Genomic DNA, 27940 nt, shown 5'->3' with positions numbered 1-27940 from the left:
TTTGGGGGGGCTCTTTAACTTTTCTCTTCAGAGCCTTTCCAAGTTATTACAGATTTTTGGTTTGGAGGGGTTTTTTTGTTTGGAGAAGATTATTGGGAAATTCCTTTAGTATCCCTTAATGATCAAGGACAGTATTGCTCTGCTGATAGCTCATAGTCTATAACCACTGGTTAACAAAAGATCTTTTTCTTGGGCTTACAATGGATTTTTGCAGTTAGAAAAGAATTCTCACATACCTTTTTGAGTGGTTCTTTCCCTGGAAATTTGGGGGGTGGGGAACTATTTGTTATGAAGAATAAATGCTGCCAAGTTTTTTAGGAGAGAGAATCTTTTCACATGTCAGTGGTTTCCAGAATTGACAGAGCCCTCGGATACTTACGGTATCATATTTTTAAGGAGTATTTCAAGAAATATTCTCATTAGAAGATGTAACTAATACATTTCAGGATTGTTTGATTGATGATTAGAGTCAGATATTAGTAACAGAGGAGTGGGAGATGCAGCATCTTCACAGTTGCTTAAACTAATTTAGGAGTGAGAATTTAAAAATCATGCAGGTGTTTCTGGTTGTTATAGCCTCAAGCAAGAAAGCCCTCCCATAGGATTTTTTTATTTCTTTATCTGGACTGGGACGCTGTAGTTTTGTAGTAGCTTAGGAGGGTTTGAGAGCAAAGGGATAGTGAGGTAGAAAGGGATAAAAACCTATTTTCATCTGAGAAGTGAGAGGGGCGTTGCACTTTCAAGAGAAAATTGCTGCTCTGCAGTATAATCTTTGTATGCCAGTCCAGGACATGATTGCTGTTCTTGAAAGTTTTAAGATTTTGCTACTTAGTAATCAAGAGTAGGTGCTTCAGCTGTGACCTTTATTATAGCGTATAGTTTGTAGCTTAGAAGAGCTAAGAGGGGGATATCAGATGAAAGGACAGTGATTGCTGGAGGACAGAAATAAAGTAATGCTGACAGGACAGGAGGAATCAAGGCCACATGGAGGCCCTCTACAAAAGCCCTTAAGATTGGAAAGCTTTTTTTCCAGTGCTTTCTAATTTTTTTAAAACCATTCTAAACATCAGTTTTGACCTCCCTGTTGTTATATTAGGGTTTCTGGCTGATGTTTCTCTCATAGATCTCTGTTGAATTGCTGAACAGACCTTTTTCCATCCTACTTGCCTATCAAGGCACATTTTTCTTCCTTTGAAAATTTAACTGTATATTTCTTTTTCCTGCTCAGCTACTGCTTCAGTAGGTGTTCTTCCCATCTTTCCTGACTCTCTGTGTCATACCACAGTCTTATCCCCACACTTTGAAACAGATACTTAACTTATAATGTAGATTGACCTCGAATGAAGATTCAGGATTAGCCAACCCTTCTCTTGGGGTTCTTTCTTTGTTGGTTACTTCTCAGCTTTCATGCAGAATTTGATCTTTAAGCTGTAATGTATATAGATATATGGAGAATGTAAATAGAAAAAAAACGTTAAAACAGTGATTCACCTAATTGAAATCTTAATTGAGTGGAAAACATTCTGATTTGAGGAGAAAGAATCAAAAATTGAGAAAATAGGAGATCCTTGTTGTTTCCAGAGGATAGATCTTAGGAGAGGTAGATTTTGCCTTAGTACATTGAAAGATTTTTAACCTTTCAGAGCTATCTAAGGATGACCTCTCAGTTAATATGATAGCCCACTTATATTTGCATACACTGATTTATATTTAGAAATGTAGATTTTATTACCGAAAGCTGTGTGGATATGGGAAAAATAAATCATATACACACACATAAAATTCCTTAAGAGCCCTTGAAATGAAGCATAAAAGTTAAAGTATAGTCATTTTTGTTATTTTTAGATATTTTAGAATATAGTTTATGTAAGGAGTAAAATCAAAGGCCTATTATTATCTTTTATTTCTGGAACAATAACAGTATGCTTAATGAAGAAAATCTTTCCCTGGCAGCTTGGGTAGATTTTTTTTCTTCTAATCATATAGCTATTTGCTAGTTAAATGAATTACAGTTGAACCTTTGCTTCATTTATCTAAAATGGTGTGTTGACCTTAGGGAAGTGGCCATTTTCTTTCTTTCTTTCTTTTCCTTCCTTCCTTTCTTTTGCCTTAAATAGATTAAACTGTTGATAAATACTTGCTGCTATTTAGATTACATTTGAGAAAAACTTCTTACCAATTGAGTAGGTTATGACTTCTGTAGCTGCCTGGAAAGGCAGTAACAAGATGTACAGTTAGTTACTATACTGGTGGGTTCCTCTTATGTGCATTTCTCAACATGACACCCAGGAAACTTAAGCTTTCTGTTCTCAGCAAGCTTACTAACAGATCTTTATGATTCTAAAATCCAGGATGGTCAACATTTTGCGGAAACCTTGACAGGTCCTCTTCCCCTTCTAGTCTTCTCCTTCCTCATTTCTATAACTTTAACAGTTGTAAACCAAGTGCAGCCTGAAAATGGCATCCAGAGCAAGCCATTATTTATGTTGTTTTGTGACATTTAGGAGAGGAAATTAAGTTTAGAATTTAGTACCTTTCGCTCAGTATAAAAAATAAAGTAAAAGTTCTATTTCTAGTATATATACTAATAACTCCTGAGATCTTTCTTAGTCTGTACCAGTTCCCTGTCTCCTCATTGTTTCCTGACACAGGAAGAGTCCAGGCACAGGAAGGATGACTGCCTGACAGAAATGTTCTAATGTGCCCTCCACTGCAGATTAGTGAGCTGTGGGTTTCTTTTAACCCCTAGGTGCTTTAGTCCAAATCAGTTTCCTGTCACCTCACTGTTTTCTATTGCCACTACCTTAAGAAAGGTTTCTTTCCTTCCTTGACCCATCATGAACCAAAACATATTCTTAGCTTTACTCTCCCACTCTTATCCCTGCAGAAAGTACATATCTAATTGGAGAGGGTTTTTTTTTTTTAAGCCTTTTGTTAGATTATACTTTGGGATTTTACTTTTGTTGCTAAGGAAACGAGGGTGAGAATAGGTTTTTAAAAGTTTTTTTTTCCTTCAAGGTGTTAGTGATAGGTCTTAGTGATATAAAAGACCGATGAGAAATAACCAGTTTCAGTGACTCTCTTAGGCATTATTTCACTGAAGTTAAAAGTAGGAAAGTGAAGACCTTGGAATGAGAGTAAGGCAGAGGGTGGAGAATACAAGTTATTACAAGAATGGAACGGAGTAGTGGCCTTTGCTGTTTGCCTTCCTCTTCCTGTCCTGTCCTTATCACAGTTCTGTCACAGGGTAAACCAGTGCTGGATTGCTGATGAGGCTTTCGGGAAGCAAGGGAAGTTACTGGCTTTGTAGCACTAAGATGGAAGGATTGAAGAATAGGGTGTGTGAAAGGCAGCTGACAGGGCTGGTCAATACTCAGTTGACCTCACCTAAAAGGGACATACCTAACTTTTGAGGGGTCCCTAAGTCATTTGTGGACTGCTTTTTAAAAGATATTCTTCCCACCTTTCATCCATTTCAGCATATAGCTCTCTCTAGGCAAAGACCTAAGGAGACAATATTAGACAGAAAGAACATGATTCAGAATGATTCTGTTAGCTAGTAACTTTTCTTTTTGTTTGTCAATTATCATATAGTAAAATTGACTTTTTTTGGGGGGTTGTCATATAGCTACATGAATTTTAATACATGTATAGATTCATGTAACCATCCACCACAGTCAGGATACTGTGACACAGGATATTGTGTGAGAATAATTCCATCACCACCACTCACCCCAAATTTCCTCATGCTATCCCTTTATACACACACACCACTCCTTAACCTTTGTAATCACTGATTTGTTCTCCATCACTCTAGTGTTAAATCTTTTTGAGAATGTCCTGTGAATGGACTCGTACAGTATGTAATCTTTTGAGACTGTTTTCTATTTTTTTTTTTCTGGTACGTGGGCCTCTCACTGCTGTGGCCTCTACCGTTGCGGAGCACAGGCTCCGGACGCGCAGGCTCAGCGGCCACGGTTCACGGGCCCAGCCGCTCCGCGGCATGTGGGATCTTCCCAGACCGGGGCACGAACCCACGTCCCCTGCATCGGCAGGCGGACTCCCAACCACTGCGCCACCAGGGAAGCCCGAGACTGTCTTCTTTGACTCAGCAGTAGTGCCTTTGTGATTTATCCAAGTTGTGTATATCAATAGTTTATTCTCTTTTATTGCTGAGGAGTTTTTGGAGATTATGAAGAAAATTGCTATAATCATTTCCTTGCAGAATTTTGCATAAACATTAATTTTCATTTTTCTAGGGAAAATGCTCAGGAATGGGATTGCTTGTTCATATAGTAATTGTATCTTGAACTTAATAGAAACTGTAAAACTTTTCCAGAATGATTGTACCATTGTGCATTCCCAACAGCAGTGTTTGAGTATCTCCTTTGCTCTGCTTTCTCATCAGCGCTTGGTATTGTCAGTATTTTTTATTTTAGCTATTCAAATAGGTGTGTAGTGACATTACATCTTGATATTAATTTGCATTACCCTAGTGAACATCTTTTCATATGGTTATTTGCCATCTGTATATCATGTTTGGTAAAGTGTACGTTCAAATATTTTGCCCATTTTTAAATCAGGCTGTTCGTTTTCTTATTACTGAGTTTTGAGATATCTTTATATATTCTGAATACAAGTCCTTTGTTGACTATGTGAGTTACAAATATTTTTTCCCAGTCTGAATTAGTATTTCATTCTTTTGACAGTGTTGTTCATAGGGCAAAAGTTTTTTTAAAAAGCAATTTTGAAGAAATCGTGTATCATTCTTTTCCTTTTTCCCCAGCTTTATAGAAATATAATTGACACAATAACATTGTGTATTTAAGATATACAGTGTGATGACTTGGTATATGTATATATTGTGAAATTATTACCACAGTAAGATTAGTTAAGACACCCATCACCTCATGTAGTTACCTGTTTTTTCTTTTCTGGTGAGAACTTTTAAGATCTACTCTCTTAGCAACTTCCAAGTATATAATACTGTGTTGTTAACTATAGCTACCATGCTGTACATTAGATCCCCAGAACATATTCATCTTGTAATTGGAAGTTTGTATTCTTAACTGTCTTTACCCATTTCCTCCACCCATCTGCCCCTGGCAACCACCAATCTACTTCTGTTTCTATGAGTTTGGTTTACTTTTATTTTTATTTAAAAAATTTTTTAGTTTATTTTTTGAGTTTGTGTTTTTTTTTTAGATTCCTCATATAAGTGAGAACATACAGTATACAGTATTTGTCTGTCTGACTTATTTCACTTAGCATAATGCTCTCAAGGTCCATCCATGTTGTCGCAAATGGCAGGATTTCTTTCATGGCTGAATAATATTTCATCGTTTATGTGTGTTCCACATTTTCTTTATCCATTCATTCATCAACAGACACATAGGTTGTTTCCATGTCATAGTTATTGTAAATATTATAAATGTGGTAATGAACATGGAGGTGCAGATATTCTAAGGAGTAAAAATATTTTGCTGTTCAGTTTGGCAATATGAATCAAAATCCTGAAAATCTTTCTTGCATTTTGAGCCATTAGTCCTTCCAGGATTGTATCCTAAGGAAGTATTTACATATGTGTGCAAATACTCACCTAAGAGGATGTTTATGGCAGCATTTTTTTTTTGTTTTCTTTTTTTATTTTTGGCTGGGCCGCGTGGCTTGTGACCTGGGATTGAACCCAAGCCGTCGGCAGTGAAAGTGCAGAGTCCTAACCACTGGACCACCAGGGAATTGCCAGTATTTTTTCTGAATAGTGAAAAATTGGAAACTATTTGGCCAATAACAGGACACTGACTTCTTCATACACTTATACAATGAAATACTATGCAGCTATAAAAATGATTTGGTAAATAAGAGTTTTAAAGCATAGAAAGAAATAGGAATTAGGGAATTGGGAAGTAAAATTAGGGAAATAGGAAGTAAAAAAATAAGTTACAAAGCACAAGTTACAATCTATTTCTGGTTAAAAGTGTCTATGCACAGAAGAAAAGGGCTAGATAGAAGGATATTTATCAAATTAGTAACAATCCCATTTATTTTTCTTCAGTGAATACTTATTGCTTTTGCAATAAAGAAAACAATGCCATTTAAAAATAGTGTCTCAGAGTAAAGTTTTTATGGCCATATTCAAGTTCTCTCAAACTACTGTATCTCAGGATTATGTTTAAGTAGTCTCTTTAGAGTGTTGAAAACTAAAAATGAAGAATAAAACTAAGGGTGAGTGTATCAGTCAGCATGGGCTACCATAGTGAAATACCATAAGCTCGAGTGGCTTAAACAACAGAAATTAATTTACTCATGGCTCTGGAGACTGGAAGTCCAAGATCAAGGTGTCAGCAGGGTTAGTGTCTGGTGTGAGATGTCCCCTTGGGCTGCAGATGGCTGCCCTCTCATGTGTTCAGATGGCCTTTCCTTGGTGCATGTGTGTGGAGGGGGAGAGGAAGAAGAGCACAAGTGAGTGAGCTCTCCCGTGTCTTTTCTTACAAGGACACCAATTCTGTTGAATCAGGGCCCCATTCTTACGACCTCATTTAACCTTAATTACTTCCTTACAGCCCCCATCTCCAAATATAGCCACATTGGGCGTCAGGGCTTCAATATGTGAATTTTAGGGGGATACAGATATTCAATTCGTAACACCAGCCTTGTCGAATAAGCATCACGTCTGTTCTAGATTCTGTTAGGCAGTGGCAATAAGGAGATGAGTAAGACATAGTTTCTCCTCTCAGGTTGGTTGTAGAAAAATAATCTAAAAGAAAAATATATCACCTGAGATTCCTCTACCCAAGTATAGCTTTTTACTCTAGACATTTTGGAAGAATAGTCTTTTTGTGTGTGTGAAATATAAATGTGTGTGTGTTGCATTTGTATATATTGGCTTTTGGTCAGATAAACTTTCAGAGATAAAGGAAGAGTGTTCTTTAACTCCACTTTTGTGAAATATTTGGGATAGATGAGACTTTGTTCCAATAGGTTGAACAGAAAATGCTGAGAAATTAGTTGCTTTTTTTCCCCTGAACATAGTATTTGTGCTTTGGTTTTTTTTTTTTTATTTTTATTGGAGTATAGTTGATTTATACTATTGTGTTAGTTTCAGGTGTACAACAAGTGAATCAGTTATACGTATACATATATCCACTCTTTTTTTTTCAGATTCTTTTCCCATATAGGCAGTATTTATGTTTTTATTTGAAGAAAGAGGGAATCAAAAGAAATATGAGAGCTAAACCTTTGAAGACCTATATGAATAGTTTTAATCAAGTTTTACTCCCATGATTTTCTGTTTGTAAATTTGCAAAATAATTCTCTCATTCACCTTTTAAAAATCTCATTGTTCTTATAGGCCACTCTTTGTTACTTGGAATTTATAGTTTAGCTGACGCGAGCTGATGTGAAATTTAAATTTTGTTAAGTATAGAGTGTCATTGAGTTCAGGTTTTATTTTCCAACCAGTACTTGATCTGTGATGCTGTTGTGCTTTAGCCACCTGCCAAGTTGGGTGGAGAGTTGTTACCATTCATGGAATCTGAAGGCGTCTAACCAGGACAAGTTTTCAGAGAAAAGGAAGTAGACCAAGAGAATAGACATATGGCCTTGATTTCATGGCAAAGACATGGCAAAGATTTCCTCAACAAACAATTTTGGAAATGGTATATCAGTGCCCCAAAGATCTACCATGTAGAGAATGACTCAAAGATGTGGACTTGAAAAAAATTTAATTATATAAATTTTCTCTATAAAACACTATAGAATATCTAAACTTAAGATTTGTCATATTCCTTCCTTTGATAGTGGATATTGAGACTAGAAGATGGGACAGAAAGAAGGGAGATGGAAGTGAAAAGGAAATAAGTAATATGAGAAGCTTGAGGGTATGGGGAGAAGACTGGGGAAAAGAAGGATTGAAAAGCGGGAAAGTTAGAAGATTCCATATGTAGAAGAAAATAAATGGTACTTGAAAAAATTTATGGAAAGAGAAGAATAAAATAGGGAAAACACAAATACGTAATAGGGAAAACACAAAATAAAAATTGTAGCTGTTGTTCACTGAGGATCCATCCGTTCTGGGCCAGGCACTGCACCCCTGTCCTCTCGTTTCATTCTCAGAACCACTCTCTGAGGTGGAGTGCTGTGTTCTCATATTACACGTGAGGAAGGTGAGACTCGGGGCCCAACATAACTAAGCAATGAAGAAGTGCTGCCTCAGCACTCCAGATTGAAGCTTTCCCTTTGATTTCCCTTTGACTTTTTTTCTAACAAATGTCTTGCTTTGGTTTCCCAGGATTTTTGTGTTGTGCTTTTCTCTCTCTCTCTCTTTTTTTTAATTACAAAGGTGTGCAGGAATAAAAAAGGAGAAATACAGGTTTAACATTAAGTTCTGTGTCAGACAACAAGGTTATCGAATGAAACTAGTGGTAACTGATTAGAGGCCCTGTTACTACCTTTGTTTCCTTGCTTCCACTTTTCTCTGAGAGGGAGGTTTTCCAAAGAAACCTCCCTAAATGAAGGATGAATTAATCACATTTCTTTACCAGACAGCAGGACAATACAAGATGATCTTCTGGCACACTGTTGCTATGAACTTTGGCAGATACCTCGCAATTCTCGTTTCATATTTTATTTTGAGTATTTGTCAGGAAACCAAGTGACATCCTGTAATATAATCAGATATTTCTTTTCAAAAGTAATACTGTGCCAGTGGGAAATTTAAAAAAAAAAAATTAGATAGGCTTTGGAGCAAAACATATTAATATCATTACAATGACAGTACAAATAAATTTCACAGGGAAGTTATTCTGTAATCTTGCTACTGTGTATGGACTTTGGAAGTGATTTTATTTTTCCACCAAAATATTTTTTCTTTTTTTTTGATAAATTACTGTTTGTTGTTTATTTCCTGGAATATATATAATTATGGCACTAGAGGACTTTAAAGTTATGTTCTGAAACCTGAACTCTGTTATAAAGGAATATCTGAGGTTAACATTCTTTTAGTATTTTCCTTTATCTCTGTACACTTTATAGTCCCTCATAGATGTGAATAAACTTCTGAAATTCTCCCTTGATTGTCTGGGGTTTTGGCTTTAAATTATATTTCATGTATACCAAGGAGCAGGTTTGGTTTTTCACAGTTTTTGTGAGGCCTATACATTTTATTTTGATTTATTTTAGAGTTAACCATGTCAAATGGAAGTATGCTTCCATCTAGAGAACTTAAAGGTAGTATTAAGTGTATCTTCTCCCGCCTCCACCACTTTTTCTTAAGGCTCCTGTTCCAAAGAGTGCACTTATTCCAGTAATTCCCATCACCAAATCAACAGGCTCCCGGTTCCGGAATAGTGTGGAAGGATTGAATCAGGAGATTGAAATAATAATTAAAGAGACTGGGGAAAAGGAAGAACAACTTATAGTAAGTACTCTTGTATCTTAAAATCATTCATACATTAACTTTTCTAATTATTAAGAAAATTCACAGTTTTGGTTTCTGTATTTACATGGGTTTCTTCCTTGTTGAGAATGAAAATTTTCTCTTTTGAAAAACTTTGACCTTTGCAAGTGAATGAAAAGTTCTCATTTCTTTGCATCTCATAGAAGCAACTGATGTGACTTAAATTTGGATCCTTGAACAGAAACTTTTTTTTTTTTTCCAGAAACTATTTTTTGTTTTTCTGTATTTAAAAACCCCTAGACAGGTGATATGCTTCTTATTGGCTATAACTCTATTTAACAGAAGTTTAGCTTATGAGTTTGTTGGGGAGGGAGGGATATGACATGGAATACTTTCTAAAGTATGAATCTACCTCTTGCTTATGTTAGTTACTGTTTGGTTGACTGTATCATCGAAGCACAGTTCTGCTTACCTATAATACACATAAGGATGTGTATTCTATTAACTATGACACACATAAGAGTGGTTCATATATGAGACAGTGATAAAATTTCCTGTTTATATTTAAAACCATGTCACAGTATATTTAAGCTTTCATTCTTCAGTGAAAGAGAAATTGGGGAGTTTAAAGTAGTGTTTTATTGACGCCTAAGATTCTCTCCCTTAAGATTACAGGTTGGTTTAGCTTAGAGAAAACGCAACTGCCCACACCCTCTCCTCCTTCCCTCCTCCACTGAATGACGGGGAAACTTTCTTTGATGTAATAAAGGTAAATGTACCAAAGGTATACAGGGAGCTGGTTTCCCTGCTGAGTGAGTCACACAAGCTTCCCTCTGAGTGTTCTCCTTGATTTCCCTGTATAATTAGCACTGCTGTGATTAAGCTTTCTCTCACTTAGGAAGGTTTCTTTGAAAACCCTGTTCTTGGAGGAAGTGGGCAGGGGTAGAAAGTAGCAGGGCCTGTCATCAACTGTGACTAGTTCACACAATGGATAACCTTTTCTTCTAACGTGGAACCTAGAGTTACACCTAGATTTCTCCTCTTTTATAATGGCCTGTTTTTTTATAATTTTAAAAAGAATAGCACATGATAAGTAATTCAGTGCAGTTCCTTCTTCAGCAAGCACTGACCACTCATGTGCCAGACCCTGAGAATACAGAGGCTCTGTCTGCTGCTCAGTGTCCAGCGGGGGACAGATGAGACAGGGGTGTCCCCACAGAGCAACACAGAGGCTTCTTTCTCGCGAGGCCTGATGAGAGGGTTTCTGACTTTTGAGTCTTCTGGAACAACAGGGGAAGGGTGACGTTAGGTGCATTTCAAAATCAATGACAGGGACTTCCCTGGCGGTCTAGTGGTTAAGACTTCGTGCTTCCACTGCAGGGGGCGCAGGTTCAATCCCTGGTCGGGGAAGTAAGATCCCACGGGCCATGCGGCATGGTCAAAAAATTAAAAAAAAAAAAAAAAAAAATCCAAAAATTTCCAAAATCCAAAACTTGAATTTGCCACACACCAGCAACTATTTACATAGCATTTGCATTGTATTAGGGTATATAAGAAACCTAGAGATGATTTAAAGTATACAGGAGGATGTGCATAGGTTATATGCAAAATCAATGACAAAAATACTTACGTTTTTAAAATTTCATAACAGCCACAAGATATTCCAGACGGCCATCGTGCACCTCCGCCCCTTGTGCAGAGAAGCAGCAGCACGCGCAGCATCGACACGCAGACCCCCGGCGGGGCAGAGCGGGGGAGCAACAGCAGCAGCCGCTCCCAGTCTGTGTCCCCCACGTCCTTCCTCACTATCTCCAACGAGGGGAGCGAGGAGAGCCCTTGTTCGGCTGATGACCTGCTTGTTGATCCCAGGGATAAAGGTACAGTGCAGGAGGAGTTTGAATACCACCTGTTGTATTCTGTTCATTTTCTAGCAGAGCACACACACCTAGGGCTACTAAGATAATTACTTTGAGATGTGTTCAAAACATAGATTTAAAAAAATTGGAGTACAAAACAGTAGGTTTTACTGTGGTGCTCAGGTGATGGTCTAGTTGGGTAGGTTTATGGGCTTTTGTTTGTACCTTTTTTTTTCCTTTTTTGCACTTACTAATACAAGTTCCTTATTAGTGAGAGACATTCTTTTTGGTATAAATGAGATAAACATTTGTCCTGATAAGCATTTGTTCTCTATCACCTTAGTTGTCATGTTTTTACAATCTTACTACTTTTTAATTGAATGTGAAACCTTCAAGTTACAGTAGTGTGTTTTAGGATCTGTATTTGTGATATTTCTTTTTTTTTTTTTTTTTTTTCCTGCGGTACGCGGGCCTCTCACTGTTGTGGCCTCTACCGTTGCAGAGCACAGGCTCGGACGCGCAGGCTCAGTGGCCATGGCTCACGGGCCTAGCCACTCCGCGGCATGTAGGATATTCCCGGACCGGGGCATGAACCCGTGTCCCCTGCATCGGCAGGTGGACTCTCAACCAGTGCGCCACCAGGGAAGCCCTGTGATATTTCTAACAAGAATTAAGCTGACTTATATCAATGCAAGATGAGTATTCCAGGCAAGCCTGGAGTAAAAGGTGGTGGTGGTGGGCTACTTACAGTATTAAACCACTTGCCCGACTCAGAAAGTAATTGGAGACATAGCACTTTGCATATTAGTTACTAATAATATTCTTACCTTTTAAAACAAATAGGGTCTTTCATCTCTCTGTATCATAGTTATTATTACATGAACTTGAGAGCAATAATAAGATATTTATTATTAAATACATTCTACAGCTTAGTTTAGTAGTCATTCATTTAGAACTTTCTACTTGCAATGTGTTGAATGTCCTGAAATGTTCCATGTCCAATGACAACTGTTCATTTACTGCCAGTCATCTAAAGTACTTAGACTGTAGCAAGTACAGAGGACATAAGATTTTCTGAAGAAGTCACTTCAGACAGTGGGCACTTGTAAAATTTTATTATTTGGACCCTTTTTTGTCATCTTCTAGGTTAAATAAAACATGGCTATTCCAGACCAACACCCCAGACCAATTAAATCACAACCCCTGGGGACAGGACACAGGCACTAGGCGTTTTTGGTGCCCCCAGGTGATTCACCTGCACAGAAGTTTGACACCCACTGAACTAAATCCTTTGATTGGGCCATGTGTTTCTTGTCAGGAGTCGCCATAATTACTTCTGATACTTATTGTGAAGATTAAAAGGGATAGTGAGGGCTCCCCTGGTGGCGCAGTGGTTGAGAGTCCACCTGCCGATGCAGGGAACACGGGTTCGTGTCCCGGTCCGGGAAGGTCCCACATGCCGCGGAGCCTGTGCGTCTGGAGCCTGTGCTCCGCAACGGGAGAGGCCACAACAGTGAGAGACCCGCGTACCGCAAAAAAAAAAACAAAAACAAAACAAAAAAAAAACGGGGATAGTGAATGCAGCCCCTGGTACTTAGCGCTCAATCAGATGTACCCCTCTCCTCACAAACTAAACCATGGCTATTGTAATCTGTCCCTTGATTTCCCATACTTTCTACTTTTACTTCAATAACATATAGGAACTCCATAAGTTTTATGTCCTGCTGTATTTGACTTTAGGAGACTAGTGACTGGTTAGCTCCTCTGATTTCTTTTATGAGAAAGGGCTACAGTGCTATATTGCCAGCAAGGAATTGTAGTTTAGTTGGCACAGTCAGACTCTACATTTAGGACACTTAGGGAACATGTCTAGAATTTCAAGTTAATATAATAGGAACTGAGGACATCAGCACTGGACGGGAATACCAGAGTCAAGAAGTGTTCCCTTTGGTAGGGTTAATTTAGAAAGATTTCAAAAACTTTGAGCCAGACTTTGAAGGAGGTTTGGGAAAATGTATGGAGAAGGACCTCTTAGGTATAGAGAAGTTTGTAGGCAAAAGAAAGTCTTCGGCATATAGTGTGCATATGGATCTGACCACCTGTAGCAGAGACTGTGGCCAGAGGCACAGAGAAATCAAATAGAGCGATTCTGAGGGGCAGACCAAGAGTGAATGATACACAACCAGTGAAGAACCATTTCAATTACTTGTCCTGGGAAGAATGGAAGTGGCATTTGAGCCCAATATGCTGTGTACAGAATAGAAATATGGCAGTGTTCAGTGCTGAGGAGTAAGTGATGGTAGGTTAAATAATAACCTACCTAGGCTGTGGTGATGGTAAGTAGAAGAAAAATAAAAATCTCTTACTTGTTTATGCATTTATTTAACAAACATTATCTCCTCTTTACCAGGAATTGTGTTAGGTAGTGGGGTGATGTGGATGAATGCAGCACTATTCCTTACCCTCAGTTGTTCATGGTGTCGGGGGAGGCCAAGAACAATCCAATACAGTATGACTCCGCACGTATGTGCTAGTGTTTCTCAGTAATCCAGCATGTCGTTTCTTGCAGATAATGGGAACAACTCTCCTTTGCCCAAATATGCAACCTCACCAAAACCTAACAACAGTTACATGTTCAAAAGGGAACCTCCTGAGGGCTGTGAGAGGGTCAAAGTCTTTGAGGAATGCTCGTAAGTATCCCCCATCATCCCTCCCCCCAAAAAACTTTTATTATGAGAATTTTCAAATAGGCTGAAGAACAGTACGGTGACCACCCATAGATCCACCGCTAGATCCTATAGTTAACATTTTGCTTAGTTTTTGCTGAACTGTTTGAAAGTAAGTTGCAGACATGACATTTAACCTCAAATGCAGTTTAATATTCATTTCCTAAAAGTAACCACGGTAAAAGTAACCACTCCTACATAACCACAATACCATTGTCATACCAAAGAAAATTACAGTTATGCTTAATATGAACTAATATCCGGTTGTTATTCACGTTTCCTCAGTTGTCCCCAACGTATCACCCGTGGTTAGTTTTGAACCTGCAAACAGTCAGCTCCACACATTGAATTTAGCATTGTATTTATTCAAGGTAAACCACGGATCTCAACGCAGGGTGGGTTTCCTTCTTTCAAGGATCAAATTCCCTCCAGTTTTTAACTACTTATAGTCTCTAGTTCTCTAAACAATTAAAAAAAATATTTTCCTGCCAACGTGGGGAAGAGAATCCTATTACTTTGCAGAAACATGTTCCTGTGATGAAGATCACGGAAGAAGCAGAATTTTAAACCGTGTCTGGTACCCTTGGTATGCGATCTTCTGTGCTCATATATTTCTGTTGGCTAGTACTCTAGTCAGGTACTCATAGTTGTAGACTCAGAGTCTGCTCAGCAAGTATTGCAGCTTTGTGTTTTCAGTAGCTATGCCCCCTTGCTTTGGAAGTGGTGGCTACAGGGTTGCAGGTATGTATGAAACTGAGCAAATTAGCTGATGAACATTATTTGAGGAGAGGATGATGGTACTTATATAAACCTCACCTTCCAATCTCACTATCGCTGCAAGTCTAAAAGCCATCCTCTGGCTTTTTCTCACTATGAAACCAAACCTACAATGTGGAGATTGTCCAGCCTTGTCTGAATCACATAATGTATCTTTTTCTTCCATCATGAACATCCTAGAATCATTTTGAAATATGGCATCCTTTTGTTCCTCTCTGTTCCCCCTCCGTCAGTGCTTCCTTTAATCTAAATTCTGAGTAATTTTGCCACACAAAGAGCATTGTTTTTTAATCCCTTCACCTTCTCTACTAGGAGATCCCAGCTGTCAGTCTCCTATCTGCTTTTGTGACAGTAATTGAAAACTCCATTTTAGCAACTGCTTATTTTTTTCACCATGTAAGTCTAAAAACTTGACTGGTGCCAGAGAGTTTAAGCAGTATTTCTCCACGTGCATAGAATCCCTGCATCATAATCATCTGGGTTATTAGTTAAAACTGCAGGTTCCCAGGTCCCATCCCAGGCCTAATGAGTAAAAATATGGACGTAGGTAGGACCTAGATTATACACCTTTAACAAACCTCATAGGATTTTTATGCTTGACTTGAAAATGCTGGCTTAGACCTTTTCATGAGAGTTCTTAAGAAATGGAGTCATTCTTTTAAGTAAAAATCAAATGGTCCACATGGAACCTTATGGAGTTGAAATCTTTGATTGACGTATGGGTAATTCAGATGTGCCTAAGTGCAGAGAAATGGCTGATGGACTTAAAAAGCAGTTTGAATTTCTGTGTAAATGACTTTGAGTGAATATTGGTTGTGTGGGTTGGTGTCCTGTGGTATCTGCCTTAGACTGTTACATTTGGAAAATTTCTCAATAACTGAACTATATTCATACAACAAACAAATGTTATTTGTTTCTAAAGGGAAGGAAGAAAGGATGGGGTGTGTGTGTGGATGGATAGATAGATCAAAGAAACATAAGGTAAACCCTGACATATAAAATGTTTTATGGTACATCCATCTGTTATGAGAAGGTAAACCTAGTCTTTTTTAAATGCACATAGTTTATTATAAATTTTACTGATATAAAGGATGTGTAGCACATGGAAATCTATTCATTTTTAAATATCTTAATTATATTCCAAAAAGAAATTAACAGCAGTAACCCAATAGTGGATTTCTTAGAGGTAATTTTAACCTATCAATAAAACAAGTTATTCAAAGTCTAAAAAATTGGTTTCTTTTGCCCCAGTTATGTCATAATTAGAGCAAAGCTGGATGCACTAGCATTAAAGCAAGGGTAGATTATTGGTCCTAATTTTTTTTTTTTTTTGCTGTACGCGAGCCTCTCACTGTTGTGGCCTCTCCCGTTGCAGAGCGCAGCCCCAGCGGCCATGGCTCACGGGCCCAGCTGCTCCACGGCATGTGGGATCTTCCCGGACCGGGGCACGAACCCGTGTCCCCTGCATCGGCAGGCGGACTCTCAACCACTGCGCCACCAGGGAAGCCCCTGGTCCTAATTTTTAAATTTTATCTTAATCATTCTTTAAAGTATACTTTTCTCTCCAAGTCTTAATTTTGGTTTAAAGATAATAACTCTGACCTGAACCAGGGGTTGGAGTCAGTGAGAGGTTGATCTCTGGTTTTTAGAAATGTATGTTTATTTACCTGAAAGAAAACAGGTAGTTGGATTTGGGCCCAGAAAGGGCAAGACCAGATTTTGCATTTCTTTTTTTTTTTTGGGTACAGCACAGACCATAGCCATGCCAGTTGCACTTAGCAAGTCCTTTTTTTTTTTTATAGCTAATATGGCACCAGAGGCATAGTCTTTTATTTATTTTATTTTATTTATTTTTGGCTGCGTCGGGTCTTAGTTGTGGCATGCAGGATCTTCCATTGTGGCACAAGGGCTTGTTTCTAGTTGTGGAGTGGGGGCTCCAGAGCACGCGGGCTCAGTAGTTTGAGGCACATGGGCTTAGTTGCCCCACGCCACGTGGGATCTTAGTTTCCCGATCAGGGATTGAACCCGCGTCCCCTGCATTGGCAGGCGGATTCTTTACCACTGGACCACCAGGGAAGTCCCAGCAAGTCCTTTTTAATGAAGTCACATATGCTGTTTCCTGATTCCAATTAATGAACTCCTTGACCTTAGTTACCTTAGATTCCTAGATATTTTGGCTTCTTTTCAGTATAGAGATTTTTTTAAAAATATGACATAACCCCTTCTTTTCTTCCTTTCTTTCCATCCCTCCCATTATAAGTAATTTGGAATCACCATTTCTTAGCTACTAATTTATTCCTGAATTTAAAAAGAAAATACATACGCCTTTAAAAAAATACCAAAGAATTCCTCACATCAGTATGAAAATACCTATAATAATTATCCATCCTGACCATCTGTTTCTCAGAAAGTCAGCTAGCAAGCCGTTATGTTTATTTTGAGATACAATCCTTTCGGAATAACTTCTTAAGGAAAAAGTAACATATTTAAACTAGTTCTGAGCGTTTCTGTGTACACATGTGTGTATTGGTTTTTTGATATGTATGGTTCTTAAATTGAAGAAAACTTTGAAGTAGTATTAGTACCTGCAGTTTCTAGTAGCATAAGTATAATACTGGTCATACACCCCAGGGGTGGGTAACGAGTTTCTTGGGGAATCTGCTCCTCGAAGTTAAATGGAGTGAAAAATGATTCCTTTTGGTGGGTTGGGGTCATGACTGGAGGAGAGGTGATGCTTTTTTTTTTTTTTTTTTTTTTTTTTTTTTTTACTGTTAGTGTTCTGTTTCTTGATCTGGGTGCCAGTTAGACAAGTTGTTATTGTTTACGTTATTTTGTGTGAGATCTGTCATAAGTCTGTTTTCGTAAAAGCAGAAAGGAAGTTAAACTGATTTTAGATTCTGTCATTAAAAAATGTCCAAGTCAGAAGTTTGTATCTCAGAAATGTGTGGTTTCATCTTCAAGACCCATTAGCAGCCATGTGTCTTAAGTGATTTTTAAGACAATTTTATCTTTTTAATAAGATAACCTCAAACAATAAATAAATTAAAAATCTAGGCCTCATTTGGAGGAGGGTATAAAAATTGATTAGCCCTTTTTTTCCTAATATAAGAATGAAAGCTATCTTTAATAATTCTTCAGAAGAAAATACAAGCATTATTTAATTATAGAAACATAATCTCGGACTTCCCTGGTGGCGCAGTGGTTAAGAATCCCCCTGCCAGTGCAGGGGACACGGGTTCAAGCCCTGGTCCAGGAAGATCCCATGTGCCGCGGAGCAGCTAAGCCTGTGCGCCACAACTACTGAGCTGGCGCTCTAGAGCCCACGAGCCACAACTACTGAGCCCATGTGCCACAACTACTGAAGCCCGCGCACCTAGAGCCTGTGCTCTGCAACAGAAGCCACCGCAGTGAGAAGCCCGTGCTCAGCAACAGACCCAACACAGCCAAAAATAAATAAATGAATAAATAAATTTATTTAAAAGAAAAACATGGGCTTCCCTGGTGGCACAGTGGTTGGGAGTCCGCCTGCTGATTCAGGGGACACGGGTTCGTGCCCTGGTCCGGGAAGATCCCACATGCCGCGGAGCGGCTGGGCCTGTGAGCCATGGCCGCTGAGCCTGCGCGTCCGGAGCCTGTGCTCCGCAACGGGAGAGGCCACAACAGTGAGAGGCCTGCGTACCGCAAAAAAAAAAAAAAAAAAAAAGAAACATAATCTCAACTTCCTATCTTCTTTAAGGAATTGAAATCCATGCTGTCAGTAAAAACAGGGGTGTGTGTGCTCTTCTTATCATAATATATCCAAATACACATGTGGCCCTAGATGTACTCAAGTGTTAAGTTTCCATTGTATCCAAGAAAGAACAATACACAAGAAAAGCAAATTTAAACAATGTAATTTTTTTCTTTTTAAATTATTATACTTGCCAAAGCTATCCATGGGCAGTATTCACTATTAATCAATAAAATATACCCACCCAAACCAAAATATGCCCACCCAAAAATGTTGTACTTGGAACTTTTTTTTTTTTGCACCTACTCCCCAGGTCTGTTGTTTATTCATTCTTTCAAACCCAGTTCAGATGTTACTTCCTCTAGAAGCTACCTTCCTACCAAACTCCCCCTCTTTCTCTGTGCCACAGGTTATCCACTCCCTTGTTCTACCCCTAAACCTTTTACAAACCATTTTTATCACATCTGTCAGTCCCGCTAGCGGGGGTTCTCAAGCTTTTTTGTGCTATGGACACCTCTGGCAGTCCAGTAAAGCTTATGGATCCTTTGAAGTAATTTGTAGCTTCTCTGAATAATGTTTTAAAAACAAATTAAAGATTAGAAAGGAGACTAATGATATTGAAATACAGTCTGTCTCCAGGACCTCCCTCTTCCCAAGAACTACATGTTTATCTCCTTGTAGTTCATTTCGTCTTTGGGTCTCCAGAATCTAGTGCAGACTTGGCACATTCGGATTTTTTTTTTTTCATTTCATTAGGAGAGATGAGAACCATACTTTGTCATATCGTATTACCTTTTCCCACCTGAATCTTGATTTATTTAGTTTCTTCCACTTGAATTTCTTTTTAATTTTGTGTCACTTCCATGTTACGTTAATTTTTTATATTTTCAGGGAATACCATTAACACTCGTATCCTTTTGCAACTCTTTGGGTTAATTTGCAGGAGCAACTAGGGACAGGGAAGGATTTGGCTTCAATAAAAACTTTCAGAACAGAGGACTGTCATTAGTTTTATTTTGATTTTACATTTATGTTACGTTATTCAGAAAACCATCATGGCTATTAACTTAGAGAATTGTTTCAAAGAGATTTTTAAGCACACTTGGAGAACTCATGCCCACCGAAGTTTAGTCACGCAGTGGTGGAACTCAGTAAAAGATAGACAATATATGTCATTAATTTCCTTGCCTTTTCCCTTCAAAATAGTGCAGACTTTGGAAAAATCATAGTGGAACATATTTTTGTCTTTAAACAGCTAGAATATCTTTTGCTTTAGGAAATTCTTTATTCAAATTGGCTATCTTAGATCTTCACTTAGATGTCTGAGCATCCTATGTGGTGCCCGGGGCTCGCCAGGGAACTGAAAGCAGCAACAAAATCTGGTGTCCTTCCAGCATTCTGAGATAAATAATTTGAATCATGTGTCCTTGGTCAATAGCATTTGAATCTTTGGACATAGCTTGAGTTTTGTTTTCCTTTTTTGTGTCTGTAAGTTATTACTTTTTAAAAAAAAAAAAAAGAACTTCTGATGTTCTGTGACTTAAAAGTATTGGGTTGTTTATTCTATGTCTAGGCCAAAACAACTTCACGAAATCCCGGCCTTTTACTGCCCTGACAAAAACAAGGTGAATTTCATTCCTAAAAGCGGCTCTGCTTTCTGCCTCGTCAGCATCCTTAAACCACTCCTCCCCACACCAGATCTTACCCTCAAGGGCTCTGGCCACAGTCTGACAGTCACCACTGGCATGACAACCACTCTTCTGCAGCCTATTGCTGTGGCCTCCCTGTCTACAAACACAGAGCAAGACCGAGTCTCTCGAGGAACCAGTACAGTCCCGCCACCAGCCTCTCTCCTCCCACCACCAGAACCCATTGAGGAAGCTGAAGGATAGGCCCCAGTGCTGTGAGGCCACTGTTCTGGTCAACTGAGAATCTCCTCGATCCCTTGGCAGCGATGGCATCGTGCGCTCCCAGTTGGCTGTGTCGTGCTCCAGCATTTCCACGCTGACGTGTCACAGTGCGGCTTCTGGAAGAAAGCAGCCCCTCTGATGGCTCTGCTCACTCCTGAAGGCCAGCCCTCAGTGCTTAGCCTGCTTTTTCTTAAAGCACCGGTTGAAAGAAGAAAAAGGTTTCATTCTTTCCTTTTGGAGGGCTGATATCACATTGTTTTTTGCTTTCAAATTAGACTTCTTTGAAAAAAACAAATAAAAAACTGATCCCTGCAAACATGATTCTTGAAGGGAGACGTGAATGATGCTGCAAGAACCATCTTTTATATGAAAATGACTATTTTATAATACCAATGTTACGTTTTCTGAAAACATAGCAAACAGGATGTTCAGACGATTCTTTGGCCTCTGTTTCTTGTTTCCCTTTCTAGGTGTGTGCTTTTCTCAGCTGTTTTCAGCTTTGGGACCAAAGGGATTGTTGACATTTTCCTAGCAATCTTAATCTCATGACTGTGTTCTTCTCCCAAACAAGAATTGATAGGTAAATGCATTGAACAAGTATATATAAAAGAGATAAAAAAGCAATATTAGTACATTATGTGATTTATGTTTTTTGATGTCAGATGTTTGTGCTTTGGGTGAAATACTTGTAAAACTGCTCTTTTCCTCACTACTCCTGTACACATTTCACCATGTGGTCAGAAAAATTATAATCTGGAGACAAGTGCTTTAATATGTTCTCACCCATCATTGGAACTTGGTTTAAAAGTCAGTGAGCCAAAAGGAAACTAACTACCCAGTGTCGACTGCTAGCTAGGAGTAAGGAGCCCCTTGGGTTTTCTGCTCAATATTTATCACATGATCTCCTTTCTTTCCCACAGGTGTCGTTCTACCTTTAACCGTCACTGTATCATAGCCCCACGAGATCCTAAAATGGCTGTGCATGGATTTCCTCCTTTGCTTTTGTGATGTTGTTGTCTTGTGGATTTGGTCAGGGTTAGTAGTTTGCCAGGAGTGTAATCCGTTGAATAGCAATCCTTAGTCACAATCTTGCGACTGACGTTTCCTTTATGGTGGTTGGCACTGAGATATGTTGCCTATAGGTTTTGCTAGTTTTCCCTCCAGCATTCCACACGGTGGGGAAAACAGGCAAGGAGAGCTTTGGAGCATAAAGAACAGGAACCTTTGAAGAATCCACATGGTTTTGGATTTAGGCTCATCCTAATACAGTCACTGCCAGTATCACATGACAGCAGTATTTCATGTCTGGGTATGTGGTAGTGAAATTGAGGAGCAGCTCTTTTTGAAAAGTTATAGCAAACTGTTGATAGAAAGCATCCTTCTAAGATCTTCACAAACTACCTTATGATGCAATAATTTAATGTTCCTATACATATTATAGGGAGAAAACAAATACTTGTAAAAGGGATATAGTTTAGAAGGTTAATATGTCAGTATGTCCAGATATATCCCATCAAAGAAAAGCTAGTGGTAGCAATAAATCTTCTGAAAGGACTTCTTATACTCATGTACCTTTAAAACATCGAAGTAATTAAAAATTTTGCCCTGTTAAGTTGAAAACAGAGATGTAGTTAGGCAAATTAGATAAACTCAAACGTTTGAATAAGTCTGTCAGGTTTCAGTTGGTGGCATTGATGAATTTTGGTACCCTTTCTGTCCAAAACTAATTTTCCTGAAATTAGTACATTGTGGCTTCTAAATCAGGAAAAGCTAAGTTATTCAAAGTCTAAATGTTCTGGTCAGTAGGTCCTTTGAGAACCTTGATTCTTTGCCTCTATGTACCATTTCACCACTGAGAACTGCTCTGTCAGAAGTACAAAAGAAAGGTAAAGCTGAAATCGGGTGAGTTGGTATCGATGGTAGGAAGTTAAAAAATAAGGTTTCAGAAAAATCCAAAATCAGTTTTTGGATTACCTGAATTCTGTTAATTCTGTGTTCTTTTCCTTGCCTTACACTTACTTCCCTCTCCATCTGTACATGTCACAAGGGTGTTTCACAACTAGAATGCCACTTTGTAAACAGTTTTCCTTCTTACTCTGTTGTGCATGTTTATCTAACTCACATCTTTCTGTAGAGTTTCATATATCCTTAAACTAAAGTAATTTACAATCAGAACGGGAGAACAAGTTTAAGATAGTATTATTTACGGTCTTAGAGGTGGAACTTTTAATGTCTGGTTGTAAGGAGAATGTGAATTTGCAGGTAAATGAATTATATGGCAACTAAACATAGTCCTCATGTTTGGGAGAAATAGAGCCTGAGATTTGAGGAGGGGGGGAAGGTACAAGGTATAAAAAACTCTTAACTGCCAGTGCCAAAGGGCTAATTTTTAAGTATCTGAGCTTTATGCAGTCTTGCAAAAATATTGGTCATAGTCTACTTGGCTTTTATGTAACCTTGGTTCACAGGTGGTTGACTTTTTTTAAAAAATGGGTCTACTCTCAATAGAATGCATAACATTGTTTTCTAAAATTACATTCCATAACTATCTTGTTATTCTGTAGAAAACTGTACAGAAGGTAAATAAATTAGAATAGCTTCAATGGGAATATAATTTAAATTTTTAAAAACTTTAAATAAATTTACTTCCATTGTGGTAAAAGAAAGAAATAGGTGGCTTGTATATTTCAGCAAAAGAAAGCTATTCTCTGGTTATAAACTTTGTCAGTGTTAAGTTATTTTTACTCTTAAACGGTTTTTTCCTTGCGGTGATAACATGAATTTACGGTTTCTGATCATTACTAAGTCTATATGACTTGTCATGGCTTTTGTGAGCAGTTATGTTTTAAAAATACCTGTTTTGCTTCTTTGATTAATATGGTGAGCATGGATGCCAAAATTATTTTTTAACTAGAGTCTTCATTTTGTTTTAAATATTTCTTATATTTGTGACAAGCCAAATCAGAGTTTTAGAAGGTGCTATTGTTAACTGTGGAAAAAAGGAAGCCTTTTTCTTTCTTTCTTTCTTTCTTTTTAATGGTTGGCTTTTACTGGAAGAAGGTATTTAAAAAATAGCAGAATTTATAGCTTTCTGTATATCCAAGATTAAGAGTGGGTTGTCAGAGTTTTCTTTTGTTAAAGGAAATAAAAGAAAAATTGCCACTACTGAATTTACTATTCTAAAGATTCATTCCTTAATGCTTAGAATTTCAGTGTCTCAAGACCAGACCAGTGGACGTGCTGAATTTGCGTTAAGAAAGCTAAAACACTTAACTTCGCACTTTAAGGTTTATGTTTTACTCTGCCTAAATTAATGATAAGCAGAGCAGCCCTGAACAATATTTTGTCTATACAATCCTGTTGAAGAATATAATTTATGTTTTTTAAAAGTCTTTATTTTTCATCTCTGTTGAAGCTGTGTAAATCTTTTTAAAATGCAATTTTTAAAGTTTCGTTTTTCTAACAAAATTCTCCCAAAAAACAGCATTTCCAATGGTGATAAATATTGTTACTGTGTACTTATGTATTCCCTATACCTGAACACTTGTTGCTGCCTCACAAGAAAATAGAAGTTTTATGTTAAAAATAAAGTCTGTTCTTCTTGAATCTTTTTCTGTGTACTTTTATGAATGTTGCCTCAAATTCAAATTTCTTTCTTTTCGGACATTTCTAGCTTGAAATAACTTTAGTATGTTCTTTTTCACAGATAGAAAAATGAATTTGTGTTTGTGTTAGGTAGCAGGATATAAAATATTGTCAGTTGTTACTTCCTTGCTACCTCCTTAACTTGCTCTTGAACTGAAAGCACCTGATCTTTGTGTTAAGTGCTAAGCAAATGTTAAAATATAAGCAAGCATGCTGAAAGACGTACCTGTTTATAGGTAATTCAGCACTTTACAGGTTGTTAGAGAGTTAGCTGGGGGCAGTCACTTAATTTCATTCTAAAGTACAGATAGAGGAGTTTTTTCCCCCGTTTGTTTTGGTAATTCATTCTTTCTGCTTCCTTTGTGTCGGTGGTTTATAAATGCAAGACAGTTGTTTAGGCTGAAGGGTTTAATCTGTATGAAGCCTGCATGCAGTATAATCATTTAGAAAGCAGGGTCATCTTTTAAGTGAAATAAAAGTGTCACCATAGCTGCCTGTCATAAAAAGTGGTCACCAAATTACTTTGCAAGAAATTCTAAAATTATTTCTGGGGGTAAATGTTAACCAGAATTTGGAGATTATATCTATAACATTATAATTAAACACAGCAGCGAACGTGAAGAGAATCTCTCAAATTGGCGTAACATTTTCTCCCATTCTTTTTACTCTCAGTCTTTTTCCTTCCACCTTTAAAGAGGTTGAGAGGAGCAAAGTTAGATCTCAAGTTGGGTGTTCCCATCTTCCCCCATTTATTTGATTTTTTTTTTTTTTTTTTGCTTTGGTTCATTAGTATTAAATATACGCCCTCCCCCCCAAAAGTTTTTAGGTCTATAATGATCCTTTCCTTAAAAGATCATTATAGACCTTTCAGTTGCTTTCCTTAAAAGCAACTGAAAGTTGCTTTTCAGTGGTTGGATGTGAAATAGTATCCTCTTCCTAGGAGTTCCCTGCCAATGTATATCAATATCATTTTTTTCCCTTGCTAAGATTATGTTTGCTTTTTAAATATTTTAAACCTCTATTAGAACATGGTATGATACTACAGATAGCCTTTGTGTCTCTTTGGTTCAGTGTTTCTCAAACTGTTTGGGTCTTGAAATGAATTAAGTGGGTCCAGCCAACATTTTTTTTTTAATGAAGCAGAACAGGAAACAAAAGTATATTGAAGACATCAGGGAAATAGTATTTGTATGTAAAGCTTTTGCTAGCCATAGGGATATATTTGTACTAGGTTGTGAAGTAAAATATATTTCTTACTGTGAGTTGTAATCAAAATGATTTGAAAAATACTGTTGTAGATACAACTTCTGTATATGTGTTTTGGAGTTGGTCTGGTATCTTAACACAGATACTGGACTCTTTAAATACATTGTTTCTACTTCTCTTTACTAAGCATCTCCAAATTGCTGGGCTTATTTTTAAAAATTCTTGTCTTTTCAGCAGTTTGCATCTTCCTCAAACTGAGAATTTATTGCCATATACTCTTTGATTTTATACAGTAGCATGGATGAGTCATGCTTAATCATTGTGTTTTAGAGAAGACTGTCATGGAGCTCTGATGGCCAGAAACCCAGTAGTATGACCATTCATCTCAGTACCATGCCTTAAGCAGTTAGTTTTTGAGATCACTGGGATGATTCAGAGGAGTTGCAGGGAAAGCCACAATGTGGGTACTACTTCTGGCTCTGCCGCTTAATAGTCGTGGGATCTTAGGCAAAGAAAGCACCTCTCTGAACTTTAGTTTTCTTATGTGATTTTAGGAAATGCTGATGCCAGTGCTGTCAGTTAAATGGCTAGTGAGTGTCAAAATAACTTAAAAATCTGGAAGCAGACACATGTGATCATCTCCTTTCTATTTTGTTAGGTAAGTTTATTCATCCCTTAGGAAAGCCACAAGTTGCTGGTCACGGAAAATGATCCCATAAAATTCATTTTACCTTGTAAAGTATAATATAGTCAAGGATGTTAGGCTGAATCATAATAAAAATAGGTAACACTGACTGATAGCTTTCCAAGTGCCAGGCTTGGTGCTTACATTAACCCTGTGAAGCCAGGTACTGCTAGTTACTGTCTTATACATTGCAAAATTGGAATTAGATTAATTTATCCATGGTCATACATCTGGGAAATGTCAAAATCTGGCTTTGAACCAATTCTGATTCTAGAACTCAGACTTACTGCTACTTCTCCTATGACAGTGACATTAATAAAGTATAGGTGTTTGGTATCATCGCAGATTCTGTGCCCTTGGGTCATAGCCTTGTTTGTTCTTTGTGGTCTTCTTCATTGCTTCAACTGCTGGCATCTTGGTTCAGAGGGCGAAAACAAAGTAACCTGGTTAGACACCACTTCCTGACCAAGATAGGTAGTGACACAAATCCTCAAGCTCTGGGTTTTAACGTTGCTATAGCTGCAGAAATTCAAAAGAAATATTTTCTTTAATTTGGGGAGCACGTCTGTTAGAGAGGCAGAAAGTAGCAACTTCACATTTTTGGTGGATTTTTTTTTTTTTAACTGACTTTTTGAGGTAAAGACTTAATGAAAGTAATTTTTTAACCTCAATTACTTGGTATGCCCATTTCAGACAGACTATAAAATGAAATCACCTAGACCAGGGCTCCCCAACCTTTCTGGCACCAGGGACCGGTTTCGTGGCAGACAGTTTTTCCATGGACCGGAGCGGGTAGGGGGTTCAGGCGGTAGGTAATTCAAGCGAAGGGTAGCAGCACATGAAGCTTCGCTAGCTCGCTGGCTCGCCGCTCACTTCCTGCTGTGTGGCCCGGTTCCTAACAGCAGGGGGTTGGGAACCCCTGACCTAGGATCACAATTTAGTTCATATATAATATTAACAGTAGTTATTCCTGTTTGGTAGGTTGGTGGATCATTTCTTTGTCGTCTACTTTTACAGACTTTTAAATGAGAGTATTACTTTGAATTGGGATAAAGAAAACAACTCTTTTTTCTTTAATGTAAAAACATGCCCTTCAAAATCTTACCTGATGACACCACTCAGACCTTTATCTCCAGGTTGTACTTATTTTTGGACATTGGTTTATTTACACCACTGACTAGAGAACCATGTCTTGACTTTAGATGCCAAGGACAGTTCTTGCTGAACTCTTTAGTCTTCTTTTAAATGGCACATAAAACATGGAAGAAATTTTATGTTGGGCTTATGGATGTGACCCATCCTAATGAACAAACGTTTTTCTTCCTATCCTGTTCTATAGGTTTTCTTTGCTATATTTAAATACCTTACTGTTGTGTTTTAAATGCATTACTTTCAATACTGCTGAATTAGTTAATATTTTAAAGTTTGTGTTTCCTTCCTAGTTTAATGTCTATATGCCAAGATTCTGGGTCTGCTTCATTGCTCAAGGTAAGGAAATGCAGGGCTCTGCCCGTGCTATGGAAGGTAGAAATAACTGGATCAATCAATCCTGCCTTGCTTTTTATTCCTCCCTTCAACAAATCAGGTTAAATGTTATGGCTTATATTTCACTGGTTATTGCTTCTGGGCTCAAAATTCTGCTATTTGTTTGTATTTTGTTACTGAGAGTATTTACACAAAGAACACACATCCTGTTATTTCCCATATCTTACGCCACGAAGTCCCTCCTGCATGAAGTAAATTAGAAAGAATCAGTCTCACAAAGATATTAATTGCCCTGGTTTTATTTTCATTCTGTGGTATCTGTATCATTCAAACTACTTTCTTATTACTATGGTCCTGAGGTAAAACCCAAGTTTTTGAATAGAGAAACAATAACTGGATTTGTATTGTATTGAACACTTGAGCAAATAAACTTTGCTTTATGCCATCTTGTAATCTTTATTAAAAGAGGCTCAGAAAAATAGCACATTCAAACTTGCTTTGTTCATATGCTGTAAGACCTCTA

The 27940-nt window shown here is 37.9% G+C and overlaps 1 protein-coding gene across 2 annotated transcripts in view; it reads left to right on the top strand.

Moving 5' to 3' along the window:
- FAM117B (family with sequence similarity 117 member B) overlaps window positions 1–27862 on the top strand; it is a 93491-nt gene extending 65629 nt beyond the window's left edge. The window contains exons 5-8 of one of the 2 annotated variants that reach the window (XM_019939097.2): window positions 9275–9418; window positions 11049–11274; window positions 13823–13943; window positions 27375–27862. In XM_019939097.2, coding sequence (XP_019794656.1) covers window positions 9275–9418; window positions 11049–11274; window positions 13823–13943; window positions 27375–27522 — 639 coding nt within the window. In that variant the 3' untranslated portion in view covers window positions 27523–27862. Of the gene's footprint in view, window positions 1–9274; window positions 9419–11048; window positions 11275–13822; window positions 13944–20059; window positions 24003–27374 lie in introns of those variants that run through there. The other variant, XM_019939096.3, reaches the window with a different exon arrangement.
- The last annotated feature ends 78 nt before the right edge of the window (window positions 27863–27940 follow it).

The sequence above is a fragment of the Tursiops truncatus genome, chromosome 7 (assembly GCF_011762595.2).
Source record: "Tursiops truncatus isolate mTurTru1 chromosome 7, mTurTru1.mat.Y, whole genome shotgun sequence".
Taxonomy (NCBI): Eukaryota; Metazoa; Chordata; class Mammalia; order Artiodactyla; family Delphinidae; genus Tursiops; species Tursiops truncatus.
This window is presented reverse-complemented; position numbering and strand designations above follow the sequence as displayed.